General features: G+C 39.3%; 1 protein-coding gene across 1 annotated transcript in view; it reads right to left on the bottom strand.

Moving 5' to 3' along the window:
- Positions 1–16588, bottom strand: part of LAMC2 (laminin subunit gamma 2) — a 78851-nt gene that overhangs the window by 13456 nt on the left and 48807 nt on the right. The window contains exons 9-17 of the mRNA XM_074308551.1: positions 14406–14624; positions 13163–13345; positions 11743–11988; positions 8473–8618; positions 7840–7996; positions 6621–6826; positions 5625–5704; positions 2940–3089; positions 2251–2395 (exon numbers count right to left, since the gene is read on the bottom strand). Coding sequence (XP_074164652.1) covers positions 2251–2395; positions 2940–3089; positions 5625–5704; positions 6621–6826; positions 7840–7996; positions 8473–8618; positions 11743–11988; positions 13163–13345; positions 14406–14624 — 1532 coding nt within the window. The remainder of the gene's footprint in view (positions 1–2250; positions 2396–2939; positions 3090–5624; positions 5705–6620; positions 6827–7839; positions 7997–8472; positions 8619–11742; positions 11989–13162; positions 13346–14405; positions 14625–16588) is intronic.

The raw sequence follows: 16588 nt of genomic DNA, 5'->3' as shown, positions 1-16588 counted from the left end.
CCACTGCCTGCCTCAGTTTCCTCATCTGTAAAATGGGGATAATTACAGCACCTCCCTCCCAGAGTCCCAGATAACATTTGGGTAGCACAATACCTGACACAGGGTGGGTGCTTGATAAATACTTCTTCCCTCCCTGCTCTTCCCCCTATAACAAGTCTGTAGGACCTTGCAGAGACATGACTGTCTAGAAATAGGAGCAATATTCAAAAGCAGTGAAAAAGCTAAGAGTAAGCATTGGCCCTGAGGCAAAGAAAAGTGGGCTCCAAAAACATCTGAGAAACTTTCCATCTTCTTGGGTTCTTCATAAAAATCTGTGCCTGGGCCAAAATCACCAAGTCACTGTTTTTGTTTGTTTGATGTCTATGTTTATAGCTCCTTAGAGGACCTCCCAGGGAAAAATGTAAGAGAAAGGAACAGATAGATTAGGGGGAGGGAAGGTGGACCCCAAGCAAAGATTGAAGGAAGAATAGACTTTTTCTGAAGCAAACAAGCTTTGCAAGCCATCTCCTAGGTCAAACAGACAAACCCTTTTTGGTTAGGACACAGAGAAAATCAAACCTTCACTGGTAATTAATTTGCCACAGTTCCCACTGGTCCCTGGGATCTGGGAAAAAGGGCGGCCACTGTATCAGACACTGTGAAATTATAATGACCAGTTTTGGCCCCCAAGAAGAGATATGAGAAGCCAGGTGGAATCATGCGGCTGTGGAGCATTGCATAGAATGTCAGACTTTTTCCATGGCTACTTTAGTTTTGCTGAACTCTTCTTCTCTCCACCCCCGACCCTTTTTTTTTTTTTTTTTTTTTTTAATTCTTTGTTATGAGGGCTGGTTCTCTGGGAAAGAAAGTAAGAAAGGATGGATCAGAAAATGAAGGTGATATTTTTTAAAACGATAACAATGCTTTTTGTTTTCTTTCTCATTTTTTCCTTTTTGATCTGCTTTTTCTTGTGCAGTATGATAAATGTAGAAATATGTATAAAAGAATTGCACATGTTTAACATATATTGAATTACTTGCTGTCTAAGGGAGTGGGGGGAATGGAGGGAGAAAAATTTGGAACACAAGGTTTTGTAAGAGTGAATGTTGAGATGTATTTTGAAAATAAAAAGCTATTATTTTTTTTAAAAAGATAGCAATAATTGCCTTTCTTTGCATCCTCATTGTTTAGCATATTCTGTTGCACGTTGTTGTTTGTTATTATTCATTCATTTCTGTCATGTTTGGTTCTTCATGATTCCATTTAGGGTTCTCTTAGCCAAGACACTGGAGTGGTTTTCCATTTTCTTCTGCAGTTTGTTTTATAGATAAGGAAACTGAGGTAAATAGAATTAAAGTGACTTGCCCAGTGTCACCCAGCCAGTTTGTCAACTGGTAGTAAATATTTATTTTATTTATTCTAAAAATGCTTGTTGACTGGTAGTATTTATTTTATTTATTTTAAAAATGCTTGTTGACTATTGACTGTTGATAAAACTTTATTTTGTTTATTTTTAAAATGCTTGTTGATTGTTGACTGACAGTAAAAATTTATTTTATTTATTCTAAAAATGCTTGTTGACTGTCAGTAAAAATTTATTTTATTTATTTTAAAAATGCTTGTTGGCTGTTGACTGTTGATAAAACTTTATTTTGTTTATTTTTTTAAATGTTTGTTGATTGTTGACTGACAGCAAAGATTCATTTAAAAAAAAATCAGCTTTTATCTTCACAATGTGCCACTTCTGAGAGATCAAGGCTATGTCCGGTCTTCTTCAAAATTTTGTTCATACAAGGTGGATTGAAAAAAGACCATCCTTTCGACGTGAGGGAATATACACTAGGGGAATGGCATCCCCAGAAGATGAGAGAACAGTTGACTTCCAAACCCAACGTTTAGGCGTTGAGAAGACTAGACAAGGAAATAGGATAATAATAGGTAAGGTAGAGATGCCTATGATACTAGGACAGATGAAAGGGGCAAATCGAATTTCGTTCATTTTTTTCTCAAGGAAAAGGGATGTCTGGGAGTTTGATTATATCCTCTGGGGGGTAGATGTAAATTATTTCGATACCAATGAGTTGAAGTTGAAATGCGCAGAAAATTCCAACAGAGTGAAGCCGATTACATGCAGTCAAGTGGAGGTGTTTAGTTGAGGCATAGGCTTTGAGGAGGTGCTAAGCTCTAATAATACTGAAGTACTATAGTAATTTCTCAAAGAAGTCTTCTGCTGTTTGCTGCCTCCAGTTTGTGCTTGGGGGTCCCTCTCACCTGGAAAGCCTGGTTAGTGATCTGGGGGTGCTGAGGCATGGAGTTCAGGAGGCGCAGGCTCTGCTGGTAAGATCTCTCTGCTTCAGTGTCAGCTTGACCGGCCTCCCTCTGCAACTGCTGGGCCAGGGATTTAGCTTCTTCAAATCTACAGAAAGAGACCATCAAGAGAATTTGAAGTGGATGGAATCCTAGGTTTGGAATCAAGATAACCAGAATTCAAATCCTGCCTCAGACACTTACCAGCTATGTGATTGGGCAAGTTATATCCTTCCTGTCAGACTCAGTTTCCCTAAATGGGTATAATATAGCACTTATATCCCAGGGTTTTTATAAGGATCAAGTAAGGCAATATTTGGGGATTTTTTTGCATTTTTGATTTCAGGGTTTTTTTTTTTTGGATGATGCAATTGGGGTTAAGTGACTAGCCCAGGGTCACACAGCCAGGAAGTGTTAAGTATCTGAGGTCAGGTTTGAATTCAAATCCTCCTGACTTCAGGGCTGGTGCTCTATCCAGGAAGGTAATATTTGTAAAAGTATTTTCCAAACTTTAAAGAGCTACTATACACAGGAGTTTTATTATTATCTCACCTAGAAAAAATCAGACTTGCTAGGTTCCCATAAAAAAAAGTCTTCCCCTGTTTCTTTATCCCCTTCCCTTCCAATAATTGGTGTAGTGAATTCAAACTTACTTTCCCATAAGCCCCTGTACCACAGAGCTATCCACATTGCTGCTTCCCACTCCTTCGGCCATAGCTTTGCGAACCAGTTCCAAGGCTTGGTCAGAATAATCCCTGGTTTCCCCAGCCAGTCGTTCCATATCATTAGCTGACTTTACATGACTGAAAGGTAAGAATTTGAAATCCCATTAGAGTTCTCGTAAACAAAGGTTGGAACATTTGTCTTCTTCCTTTTGATCTTTCATGGAAATCAAAGGGAAGGGAATGGCAGAACAGACTTGCCGCAGAAAGACAAGTAGAAAAGTGAATAACTACCTCAGAATAGCTATAACAGAGCATCCTTTAAGTAATAGAAACAGGTGTGGCATATAAGCATCATAACAAGAGTGCTGCTTGAATCATCTTCAAATACAATTTGGAAATCATGAAATAAATAAAACTACAATAGGATTTAGATAATGTCATTATGTAGTTTTTTAAATCAATAAGTACCTACAAAGATCTGTACATGAAGTTTAATGGCCCCTGCTTCTGTTTGAATTTTATACCAGAGAACAATCATAAAATGAAGAATCAAGAAATTTTCCCTCTTGGCAGTATCATTGTATTGTGATAATATCTGATTTCAAGATCTTTCATTATTCACTAGTTAAAACCTGAGGACTTGTACTCAATGCTTTATTTTAAATAATAGAAATTGCCATCTAGCATACTCATCCAACATAGCCATCAAGAACCCAGGTCATCACAATGAGCATCCAAGGAGGGCTTTGGGGAAAACACAAGAAGAGGATGGGGATGTTATATACTATCCAGATTGAGATATGGGATTAGAAAAAGAACCCACAAAACTCATCTAATCTTGGAGAGATACCACAAATGGACACATTAGGCCCAGAACTGAGCAGCAGAATAGACTAGATTGCCTTTGAGAATTTGCAAATAACTTTGATGACCGCAAACTTCTTCCTAAAACAAAGGCCCAGCTTGTAAATTCTAATATTCTACTAGTGTTATTTCGTGGTTATTAATCCTAAAGTCTCTAATTAGACATGAGTATCCCTCAGAGGATTGTGAAGAGGGATATAGTGTACATAAGTGACTACAAGTAAGAAATAAGGAAGTACTAAGAAGATCCCTAGTCTATTTGCTATTTGCTATTCAAATAGAGAGAAGATAAGTTGTTGATGTATCAATAGTGAGGCACAAGTCAGGATAGCTCAGGTCCTCCTCCAGCAAACTTACAAAACTAAGACAAAGTGAGACAAGTTGTTCATCCTTTCCAATTGAGTGGATCTCCTATATGGCAAATTTGTAGGAGAATATGCAGAAGAGCATGATGGAATAGGCAGGGGTGGGATGCTTTGGAGGGAACATTGACAATGGAGAGATCATGGATCCATTATAGTATTTTTAAAAGTTTCAGTGAGCTCCTGAATGTCACACAATTAGACACAGAGGCAGACTCTGGATCCAGGACAATCCAGCATTTTATATGGGAAGAACAACAACAATATACTATGTCCTGCTTCTTGAATATAGTAAATGTTTAATAAAAACTTGCCAAATGAATGAAAGTCCAGATCCCTTCAGCATACAGAAATATTGATTCTGTACAATCTCTCTAAAGTGAGTGATTTCCTACAACTCAAGGCTCTTTTTTATACCAAGAAGCTTCTCACGATATCTCTGCCAGATTATTTTTTTCTCCCATTAGTCCACTCCTAAACTGGGCCCAACTCCAAAGAAACCTTTGTCAACAAAATCATCCCAGATGTTCTTCCTGCCCTTCCCCCAAAAGCTGAGTGAAGTTTTGCAGGGATAGCTCACCCTGCGGAAGTCCAAACCATCCCCCTCCGACTGACTGAGCTCTATAGGAGATCAGCTGAGTTTCCCCCCACCTGTTGAGCTTCACACTAAGACTCTCAAAAGGAATCTCCAAAGCTGCAGAGCCCTAGCATATGTTTTACAGCAGTCATTAGGCCCCTGCTGAGCTTGTCTGATTGCTGGGTTGGCCCCCAACCAGACTGCCTGGTCATTACTTGTTGCTACTTGTTCCTGGGCTTAGCTGGAATAGAGCATTTGAGTCCCCTCAGGCTACAGAGAGTTCTTTCCCAAAAGCTCATTCATTCCAATTCCAGGTGGCCCCAGAGCTGTGCCCTACAAGTACGTAGCCCACGAGTCACACTTGGAGCAGCTGGGAACAAAATGCTCCCAGCCTTTATCCCAGAACCGTTCCTTATAAAAAGAAACATCTGTATCTTGTACTACCACTGGGACTCTTAATCTGGGGTCTGTGAACTTTTAAAACACTTTCATAACTATTTCAATAGAATTAGCTTTCTTTGTAATCCTAAATATTTAATATATACATTTAAAGACATTATTCTGAAATGGGGATCTTTGGTTTCATCAGATTTTCAAAGGTATCTATGATCTAAAAAAAAAAAAAAAAGGTGAACTCCTACATTATTGTATATTTGAAGAACTCCATCCCTCTAAAAACAAACAAACAAACAAACAAACAAACAAAAAACAAAAACAAAAAAAAACCACAAACAAACAAGTATTCAAATCTACACAGAGGCAGGTGGATGGTTGTTCAATCCAGGACAAGGTCGACCAGAGAGCCCTTGTGGTTAAACCTCCAGTTTGGGTGAGTCAGCCTGCAGGTTAATACTTCCAAATGTGACTCACCTGTCTGCTAAACTCCAGGCTTCTTGGGCTAGTGTTTTAAAGCTGTTTGGTCCTTCATACTGGTCTGAAGGTAGAATATCCTAGAGGGAAGAATAGAAAGATCTTTTTAAAATAACTTTTTATTGACAGTATGTATGCATGGGTAATTTTAACTAGAAAGGTCTTATGTTCTACCACTTAAGCATCATTCCAGTTGGTGCTACTCCATCCTTATGGCACAAGGTATATCTCCATATCTCAATCTGACTCAGTCAATCTGATTTCCCTAAGACAGCATCTGATCCTAGATCCTTGTGTTTCCCATCTCCCCACCACTGCCTCCTTCCCTCAGATCAAATAACGTAAGTCAATTAATCCTATCCTGCCTCTATAGAATTGGATTATAATATTTCCCAAAGGATCTGTGATTTTGACAATATAGTAGTCAGGCCTGGTAATGAGTCTCTTAAAATTCAGCTAGATTGGCCCCCAAATAATTGACATCAATTGATCCTGGACTCAAAGCCTTTCCAGCTTTGTCCGGTCCACCTCAGCTTGCATTCATCTGCCATAGTCTTTGAGAACCCACAATCATTTCCCTACCACAATGAATCACATTGGAGAATTCTTTAGTGGAACATAAATCTGGGTTTGCCTCTTGCAGAGAAAAGCACAAAACCCTCATCAGAATAATTTTCACAATTCCACTGTCCTTATTTGACCAACTTCTTGGACCAAGCAGAATGAAGGGAGAGGAGGCAGGAGCTCACTATGGAGATTGAAATAAGAGGGGTTACAGAATAGTAAAGAATCTGGGATCTGATGGAGGAAAAAGAACATAAAAGGTAGGATTGGAAGGGTTTTAACAAAGATAATTCCAAGGCTGAGAGATGACAGGAAAAAACTCAGAGCACAGACTAGAGAGGATGAGGGAAGAAGTGGAAGTGGTCAAGCGAATAAAGTTGGATCTTCTCCTGAGAAGCGCACCTAAGAGCCTCAGAACACAGAGGAACTTACAGTATTGCTTAGGGATGTTTTGCTTTCCTCCAAACTCAATCTCATCTTGGCAATCAGTCTCCGGGTATCCTGGACTTGGCTTTGATACTGATTCCCCAAGGTCAGCATTCTGTTTGCCATCATTTTGAGTTCATCCAGTCGTGATTGGTAATTGGTCTCTTGGGCCCTTGCCTTGTCCAGGCGGAGCTTCAGGGACCTACTAGAGCCTGGACATATATAAAGGGACACAGTCAGTAATTCCTGGGTTGTTATTATGAAATCAGTAGGCTTAACAAAGAGAAGTTCATTAGGATAATACAATTACAAAAGATACAAATGTCCTCTGAGTATCCTGCTTGCATACTGGGTCAAGAAGGCCTTAACAGTTAGTTCCTCAATTTCCAAAGAGGATCACGAGATCATAGATTCAAACACATTTTATACATGAGAAAACTGAGGCCCTCTGAGGTTAAGTAATTTGCCAATGATCAATAAATCAACAAGTATTTATTTATTACTGCCACATGGAAGACCCTGGTCATATCCCAAAAAAGTAATAATCCCTGACCTCAAGGAACTTATATTCTTTAGAGAGACTACTGTTTATGTATACACTCAGAGAATAGATTTGTATGGAGGAAATACAAAATAAATATCAAGTAATTAGAAAAGAACACTAGCTGCAGGGCAGGAGACAGATCAGGAGAATAGAAAGTAATACTTGAGTTATATCTTGAAGGAAGAGACAAATTCTGTGAGGTGGAGGTAAAGTAGGAGTACCTTCCAGAGGTTAGGGATGGAAGAAGGCTGATCATGTGTGAGAAAAAGAGAGACCATCACTTTGGCTGGACCACTGGCCATGGTACTTAGGGGAGTACTTCGGTTAGGGCCATATTGTAAAGAAAATTAAATGCCTAAGAGAAGAGTTTATGCAAGAGTCAATAGGGAGTCATTGTAGTTTATTGAGGAGGGGAGTAACACGGTCAGATCCACAGTTAAGGACAAACATATCATTAAAATTACATAAGAAGCAAGAGGCAGAGCTGAGATTTTTATCCAGATCTCTGGTTCCAAATTCAGCCCATTTTACAGGGGACTGTGCTACCTCAAGGATAAAGGCTTGGGACTCAGGTCCCTAGAGATACTGATCCAAGCAGAGACATTCCACTGCATAGAAATACCTTCCCATAGTGGCCTTTCCTCCCTTTTCTGTCTAAAGGAAAGGGAAATTGTTCATTACCTTCAGAGATCTGAGCTTCTCGCAGAATGTCCTGAAGGGTCCCCTCGGCTTCCTTCAACCTGTCTTCCAGTTCTGCATTGGGGAGGGACCCCCCACCAGCCTGTACCTTCAAAACTAGAGCCTCCAAGCTCTGCAGCTGCTGCAAGAACTGGTCCAGCTGAAACCATCATGGGAAGACAGGATCAGAACACAGAGGGAAACCAAGATTTTCCAGTTACCCTTGAGACTAGAACCTATTGAGAAACTCTGAAACACTTCTGCCCAGAGTTCAGCTTATTCTACATTTGAGGTTCCTTTGGGATCCTGAAGAACAAATATTTACATTCTTCTCTGAACTTTGGAGAGCTATTATATCTGGAGAGCATTTGTGTTATGACTTCTCAAATTAATTTACATTGTATTGATTTATATTCTAATTGCATTCCTTTAAAAATAACATACACAGAAAGGGCTGTGAGACCTTAAATACCATTTCATTAAGACTACTATCAAGTAGTCAGAAAGAGTTCCAGCTGCTCCCGAGCATCTCCCACCCATCCACCACTCGAGTTCTTATTATCCTTGAAATCCTTGTGGACTTTAAACAGGAAATACTCTGCGTGGCAGGTAACATTTGGAAAAGAGCTTACTTACCTGAATCTTCACTTGGTTGTAGCAAGTTGGACAGCTGGTTAATGCTGAATGATCACAATTGACACCCCCAAATCCTGGCTTGCAGATGCAGCTCCCATCACTTCGACACCTTTGGGGCTCAGATCCCACTGAGTTGCAGTTGCAAGCTAGAAAAAGTAGAGGGACAATGGAGGAAAAATCTTAACCTAGGTTAACTTTAGGAGGGTAAAAAGAGCTACGAAAGATAAATATGAAGAATGTCGGGTCCCTGAATAAGAATTCTTGCCCCTTTCTGGTCCAGATAATAACCTGTTTCTGCTCTCTACTAATCAGCAGAAATCTACTTCTCAAACAGGTATATTTCCAGGAAGAAGATCCATAAACTAATACTGGAGCAGTCTGTCTTTCAGTCTCTTATTGCCTACCCTAGACTACCTACTCTTTTCCCACTATATTATTTTTTTTGATGATCCTATTAGCTCCTTTGAATTCTATTATCATCTCCTTGTAGATGATTCCTAAATCTATGTACGTGGCCCTAATCTTTCTCTTGACTTCCAGCCTCACATTTCCAACTGTCTATTAGACATCTTGAATGAGATGTCATCTTACAGATATCTTAACCTCAACATGTCCAAACCTGAACCCATTATCTACCTCCAACCTTCCCTCTTTCTAATTGTACTATAATTGTCAAGGACCCCCTCTGCTCTCCCGATCACTCAGGAGTCATCCTCTAATTCTCACTCTCTCCCACTTCCCGTCCCCATTTCCAGTCTGCTGTGATGTCCAACCTTTATGACAACTCATTTATACCTCTTTCTTTATGAGGCTGCCATCACCTGAGGACAGTTCCTCATCACTTCACACCTATACGACTGCAATAATCTGCTGGTTTGTCCCTCTCCCTCAATTCTCTTCCCATTCTAGTTCATCCTTCACTCAGTTGTCAAATAAATTCCTTCCTATTCAATTTCTTCCTATTCCAAGAAAGGATATAAAATCCTCTCACTTGTAAAGCCGTTTAGAACCTGTTCCCTTCTGTACCACATAAAAGTAGGTTTCTTCTCAAACTAACAAGAAATAATCTGATCCAATGATTTCAGAAAGTCCTGGAGAGACTTACATGAACTGATACTAAGTGAAATGAGTAGAACCAAAAGAACATTATATACAACAAGATTATGTGAAGTTCAATTCTGATGGACATGGCTCTTTTCAACAATAAGGTGATTCAGGCAAATTCCAAAAGACCTGGGATGGAAAGAGTCATCTGCATCCAGAAAGATGACTATGGGGACTGAATATGGATCACAATATAGTATTTTCACCTTTTTTGTTTGCTTGCTTGGTTTTTTTCTCTCTCATTTTTTTTCTTTTTTGATCTGATTTTTCTTGTGGAAATATGTTTAAAAGAATTGCACATATGTAACCTATATTGGATTACTTGCTGTCTGAGAGGGAAGAGGTGGGAGGAAGGGAAAAATATGAAAAGCAGGGTTTTGCCATTGTGAACGTTAAAGACTGAATTGAAAAAAATAAAAAGCTATTATAAATTTTAAAAAGAAATAATCTGATGCAAGAGATCCCCAGAGGATTCATTTTCATTGGCAATATTGGGGACCCATCAGGTGTCAGGTTATTTTCAGTTATAAGAACTATAGGAGTTGGAAGGGACCCAGATGCCATTTATTCAAATTCCATTATTATAAAAATAAGGAAATTGAAGACAGGGGAGATTAAGTGATTTATATCACATAGGAGGTAATTGTCAGGGGGAAATTCTGAGGGCAAATTCCAGAGCAGATGCTTTCCCATTATCTCTAGCCATGAAGTCTCTGATACACAGGGTACCCTGTAAATATGTGGGGATTAGGGATTCTGACAAGTCCAGAAGTCCAAGGACCATTTAGGCCTTGATATTATTTCACCGAGACCCTGTGGACCAGGTATATCATCCAGAGTCTGGATACTACAAGTTATAAAATCAAGTTCCAACTTAAACACTGAGCTCATTACTAGCTTTAGCACCAACATGCAACAAGTAATACTTGAAAGGGCTGATTAGAATAAAGCATACAGGGAGTGTAGTGGTTGGACTGCTGGGGTCTGCAATTAGGAGGTCCCATGTTCCAATCTGTCCTCAGACACCGACTAACTGTGTAACTCTGGTTCCAATCTTCCTGCTAACACTTAAGAGCTGTGTGATCTTGGGTAGTAATTTAACCTCTCTGAACCTCAGTTCCTTCATCCGTAAGGGAATTAGACTTGATAGCTTCTAGAATCCTCTCCAGCTTTAAATCTATTATCCTGTGAGGAATGATAGATAATAATTCCTTTCATCTGAAATAACAACTCACATTTATATAAGAGCCTTAAAGGTTTACAAAGCTTTTATCTTTCAACAATCCTGTGAGTCGGGTAGTATCCAAAACAGCGGCGCAGGATTAGACTTAGGAATCCTTTAAGATACTTGACTAAAAACGGAATCTTTCCAAGGGAGGCTTTGAGAGTCACTCATACCACAGCCCAGTTGTACTGACTTCCTGCGAGGGTCTCTTAAACCACCTTATTAGATACACCCTGTCCCTCTCTTAGCTTTAGTTTGCACTGCCTTATTCTGAGCCATTTATGACTCTCCCCCAACAGGTTTGGCAGCCACTTTCCACTTTACCTGCCTCAGGATTATACCCAAGCTATGGCCCCTTTTTATCTCCTCTTCCCCTTAGGAATGTAAACCTGGCTTCCTCACCCAGTTTTAACCCATTAGAGACCCTGTAATTCCCTGATAGAATTCTGCTCTGCCATGCCCCAGCCCTCTTGGAGGATTCCTAATTAGCAATAAATCAGCAAGTGTTTATTTATTAAGTGGTTATTATGTGCCAGGAACTTTGCTTAACTGGGGAAACAACTAAAATAATAATAATAAATAGATTCTGCTTTCAAGGAGGTCCCTACAAAATGGAGAATGGACAGTTATTTCAGGGGAAAAGTACTGGCTGCCACAGAGGGGGCAGGGAATGAGAAAGGCCTCTTGCTAAAAAGAGGGAAATGATAGGAAAAAGGGGAAAGCAGTTTCAGGTCTAAATTGGTCAGGGAGATCATAACAGATTAGTTTATACTTTAGGCACTCCATATTCCTTGCCTGGTCATTCCAACATTTTCTTTCCGTTTCTATGCACAACTTCACACTTGCATTCAGATACACACACACGCACACACACACACACACACACGCACACACACGCACACACACAAGTACCATCAAATCCTCCAGGGTCACATTCCTACCCCGACACTTGTCTGCTGGATTAGTAGCCAGAGGATTCCCAAAGTAGCCCTCTTTGCATTGGTCACAATGGAAGCCGGCTGTGTTATAAATGCATTTCAGGCATTCCCCTGTCAAGTGATCACATTTTCCAGGTGCACTGGGGTCAATATTGTTGTTGCACTGACAGGGCTGGCAGGGTCTTACAGGACCATTTTCACCAAAGGGGTCTCCAAAGTAGCCATCAGCACAGAGCTCACAGCGAGCACCTGGGAAGGGACAGATAAGCAAAAATGACCATTAGCAAGTCCAGAGCAAGGCTCTTAAAAGATCAGGAAAAGCTAAGATGACTGGGGTCACTGAAGCAATGGTAATCTGAACCCTGTGTTGGGGAGAGGACATAGAGCAGTCATAAAGAAGCTGAACTGAGAGTTGTGGGATTTGAAGAACTCATGGTAGGGGTGAGAAACCTGCAAAATGTGACTGGAACTCCAAAAAATAAAGCTTTAGGAAACTCCTGAGAAAGAGTATAGGGTTCTGGGCCAAGAGCTAGGGAGGTAGATGAGTAGAGCATTGCACTGGTACCCTTTCAAAGTTGGGAGAAAGCAAGGCAAGCATGGGGCAAACTTTTGGGAAGACATGGATCAGATTCTCCCAAGATGCTCAGGGAGGAATGGGCCATGATCTGTGATCTGTAATCTGCATGGTTGGAGGGAACTTTCAAATTAATAAGCTTGTAGTTCCATTTGAGTATTTGAGAGAATGACTTTGGGAGGCAATATGGGGCAATAGAGAGTATTAAATACTGCTGATAAATGTAGTGTCATGGGACCTAAGTCCAAATTTTGACTCTTTCCATGAATTATTTACGTGGACAACAACATGTCTTTGACCTCAAATCTATGATCTTATGATCACTCTTTGAGACTGAAAATAGGCAAATGCTGTTCTGATTTAAAAAGGGGGCCACCGACTTTCCTGTCATTTGAAGTGGAGGCTGGATAGCCAGTTCTTAAGGATAGTGTAGATATGACTCAAGTTTTGTGTACAAGTTGGATTAGAGAACTCTGAATTCCTTAATAATCTTATCTATAAAGTGAGGATTTAGAACCTGGAAGAGACTTTATACATAATTAGGTCTAACTCCCTCATTTTTATGGATAAGGGCATTGAGATCCAGAGATGAACAACTGGTTCATCTAATGGCATATGGAGAATAAACTAAAGAATTGGGATTTGTACTGGGGATCTTGCCCTCTAGACCCAAAACTCTTTGCAATTTGAATTGTACCTAATGCACCTATGTTGGACCAACAAAAGGGAGGAAAAAGGGATCAGAAGCTATAAAAGTTGGTAAATTCCTTAGAAATTGGTGTTGTTTATGCAGAGTCATTCTTGTCAGAAGAGAAATCAGCTAGGCTATAAAGGGAGCATGGCCATTACCGGTGATCCCTTGCGGGCAGTTATTGCAGACAACTTCCTCGGTCTCCGGCATCACGGAGCAGCTGAAGCCATTTTGACAAGGGCATGGCTTGCAGCTGCGTGGGTCCTGGGGATCATTATAGAAACCAATGGGGCAGTCAGCACAGTCAATGTCTGGGTTTTCATCCCCTGAATAACAATCTCCTGGAAAACACAGGAAAAGGACAGAGAAATGAGTAAATGTAAGTATTAAATCAACTGAAAAATGACTTTTCAATAATCTACATGCAGCTTGGTGAACAAAATCTGCTAAGAAAAATCTGCATCCCCAAGCTCTCACCAAACTCCATCAAGGGAACAATGGCTCTCTCTGTCCTTGCGCCAAACCAGCACCTTCTCACTAAAGTACCATGTGGAGGTAGACCCATCCTTTGTTCAAATCTAGGACCATTCCTGCCTAGGCTAAGAACGTAGCTATAACTTGCCACATTCAGCTAGTATTCATATCCTCTTTGGTCCTTCTGTAAAATTCCTACTATAACTGTAGAGATGTTGGGTATCTAAGTGGCGCAATGGATAGAGCACTAAGTTTGGAACCAGGAAAACTCATCTTCATGAGTTCAAATCCAGCCTCAGATATGTGCTAGTTGTGAAATCCTAGGCAAGTCACTTAACCCTGCTTACCTAAGTTTCCTCATTTGTAAAATGAGCTGGAGAAGGAAACATCAAACTACCCCATTATCTCTGCCAAGAAAACCCCCAGAGGGGTCACAAAGAGTCAGACATAACTTAATTAACTCGATACCAGTTCTTCCACCAACACTGAACCATGACAGCCATATTCTGCAGTATAGCTCCTTTCCATAGAATTTCCATAATTGAACCAAACTGATGAAATATGTCTTTATTTTATTTTGTTGTTTTTCTATCAACAGATATTAATATCAGGAACAATTCCCATCCTTTAACAACCTCAAAATCATTCATATAGCTAGATAGAAATTATAGCTAGAGATATGTATACACACACACACATATATATATACACACATACAGTATCACAATTTTTACCCACATATAGTCACATATAAAATATATATGTATATGTTATACATTTATTGTATATTTATACTCCTATACTTATTGCTACACACATATGGTATATATGATATATATATATTATATATATATATGCATACAAATATGTCTATATATCCCTTAATCACCTATGCTACCTGCAGAAGGTTGGTTTAGTTTCTCTCACCAGTGTCTGGATCGCAAGCTCCTCCACCTGGACAGTTACATGGTATACAACTTCCAAAAGGCCCAAGTTTGGCAGAGTCTCTTTTGTATCCAGGGGCACATTCTTGGCAGAATTGTCCCTTGTATCCAGCAGGACACACACATTTTTCAACCCATAGTGCTGGGGTCCCAGAGATGGGACGAGCTGAGATCAGAGTCACGTTGTCAATGTATCCTGTGCCTAAAATACCAAGAAATTAGTCAAAAAAAGGAAATGCCTAGAAGAAGAGCAGGGACTAGAAGAATGAAAGTTAGATCTAGCATTTTTTTCCTTTGTTTCAGATCAAAATTACTACCATTCAAAAAAAAAAAAAAAAAAAAAAGAAGTCAAACTATAAATTATAATGACCAAGTTTGATCTAGGAGAAGAATTGAGAAACTGTACCTCCCTCACTTCTTTGAAGAGGTGGAGAACTATAAGCATGGAATATTGCATGCATAAATGTATGTATGTGTATATATTTGCATTATGCTAATATGTATATAGCACATATATGTGAGATAAGGTAATATTTGTAAAGCTTTTTATAAACATCAAAACAATACAAAATGCTAGCTATTATTAACAATTGTATTGTTATAATTGGTTGTTTTTTATAAATTGCCCTGGGTAAAGAAGTTGGTGGAGATATATTTGAAAGTGAAGGTGAAATAAAAGCAAAAAAATAATATATTTTTAAATGGCTATTGTTCATTTTTTCTGTCATTGTAATGGAATAGTTCCCTTAGGGAAGAAAGATAATGGTCCAAAACACCAAAAAATACTGCTTTGTCTTTGCCAAATTCAATAACCATCTGTCCATTACTAATCAGAGATTTAGATTTGAGAGTACTAAACACAGATGTTATATTGAAATCTTGGGGTTAAATGAGAACACTGAGAGAGAACGTAAATTGGAGAAGAAGGCTAAGGGCAAAGCTTTAGGAAATGCTAACATTTAAAGAAAAATAGGAGGAAGAAGAATTAATTGAGAGAGAAAGAACCAGTGAACTTCAGCATCATGGAAATCAAAGGAAGAGACAATGTGAGGCTATTTAGGGGCAAGGCCTGTAAAGAGTCCTTTGAATTTAATCATTGCTAACTTTAGAGAGAACAGTTTCAGCCCGAGGGGATAGAATTCATAGTGCTAGGATTTAAGAAGTAAGTGGATATTAAGTGGACTGCTCCTTATAGTCCCGGAAAAGGAAGGAAAGAAATAGAATGAGAGTATAAGAGAATAGTGATTTGAGAGATTTTTTAAAAAGGGATTGGGAAGACTTGAGCATGTTAGTGGGAAGGATAAAAATGTCAGAGATAGGGGGATAATTGATTTCATGAAGTCCCCAAAAGGGTGATGTGATCAAGGCCATACCACATTATCATCCCTTTGAGAAAGAGTATAAGGAAGAGAAGATGGGTTAGAAAACACGTTTGGAGGTTTGGAAGAGAAGAATTGAGGGAGCTTACATCAAATGACCTCAAGATTCTAGATCAAATAGTAGGCAGGGTCATCACTTCTGAATGAGGAGCACCCGGCTAAGGCTGAGAACATAAGGATAATGAAAAAGGAGATTCTTTGCCAATTCTATGAGAAATGAGACAAAGAGTCTATACATGAAGAATAAATGGACTGATAAATAGCACTGAAGGCCAAACTGGGATCTGGAGAAAGACATCAAATGCCATCGGCATGATTTTTGTGATTTTCTGCTAATTGTAACAATCTGAACAGGAAAACCTAATCAAACAACAAAACGGAGTCTGAATTCAGAGAACCTGTTAGGGAAGCAACAGTTTGATAAGGGATATTAGACCAGGAATCAGAAGGCTTGGGTTCTCTGTTCTGCTATTATCCTAGGACTCAATATCCTTATCTATAAATTTCATCTTTAAAATTTCTTGTATTCCTAAAATTCCATAATCACTTAGATTGTATGATTTTGGGTCAATCTGCTAAAATACTTGCATATTTTGAAGAAGATTTGTGCTTATGAAAATATCCAGATTCACTAAATGTGAGCCCAGCAGAGCCAAACAATGATGGGTTCACATGTGATATTTATTCTATTTGAGAATTCTATTTTTATGCCTTTGAAAAGCTGGAACAGTCAATTAAACTATCACTTTGTACAGTCTACAGTTGATTGTAGAGCCAGTCAAATGAG

Source organism: Sminthopsis crassicaudata, chromosome 4 (genome assembly GCF_048593235.1).
Source record: "Sminthopsis crassicaudata isolate SCR6 chromosome 4, ASM4859323v1, whole genome shotgun sequence".
NCBI lineage: Eukaryota > Metazoa > Chordata > Mammalia > Dasyuromorphia > Dasyuridae > Sminthopsis > Sminthopsis crassicaudata.
Note: the sequence above shows the minus strand (reverse complement) of the source record. Positions and strands in the feature narration are given on the sequence as shown.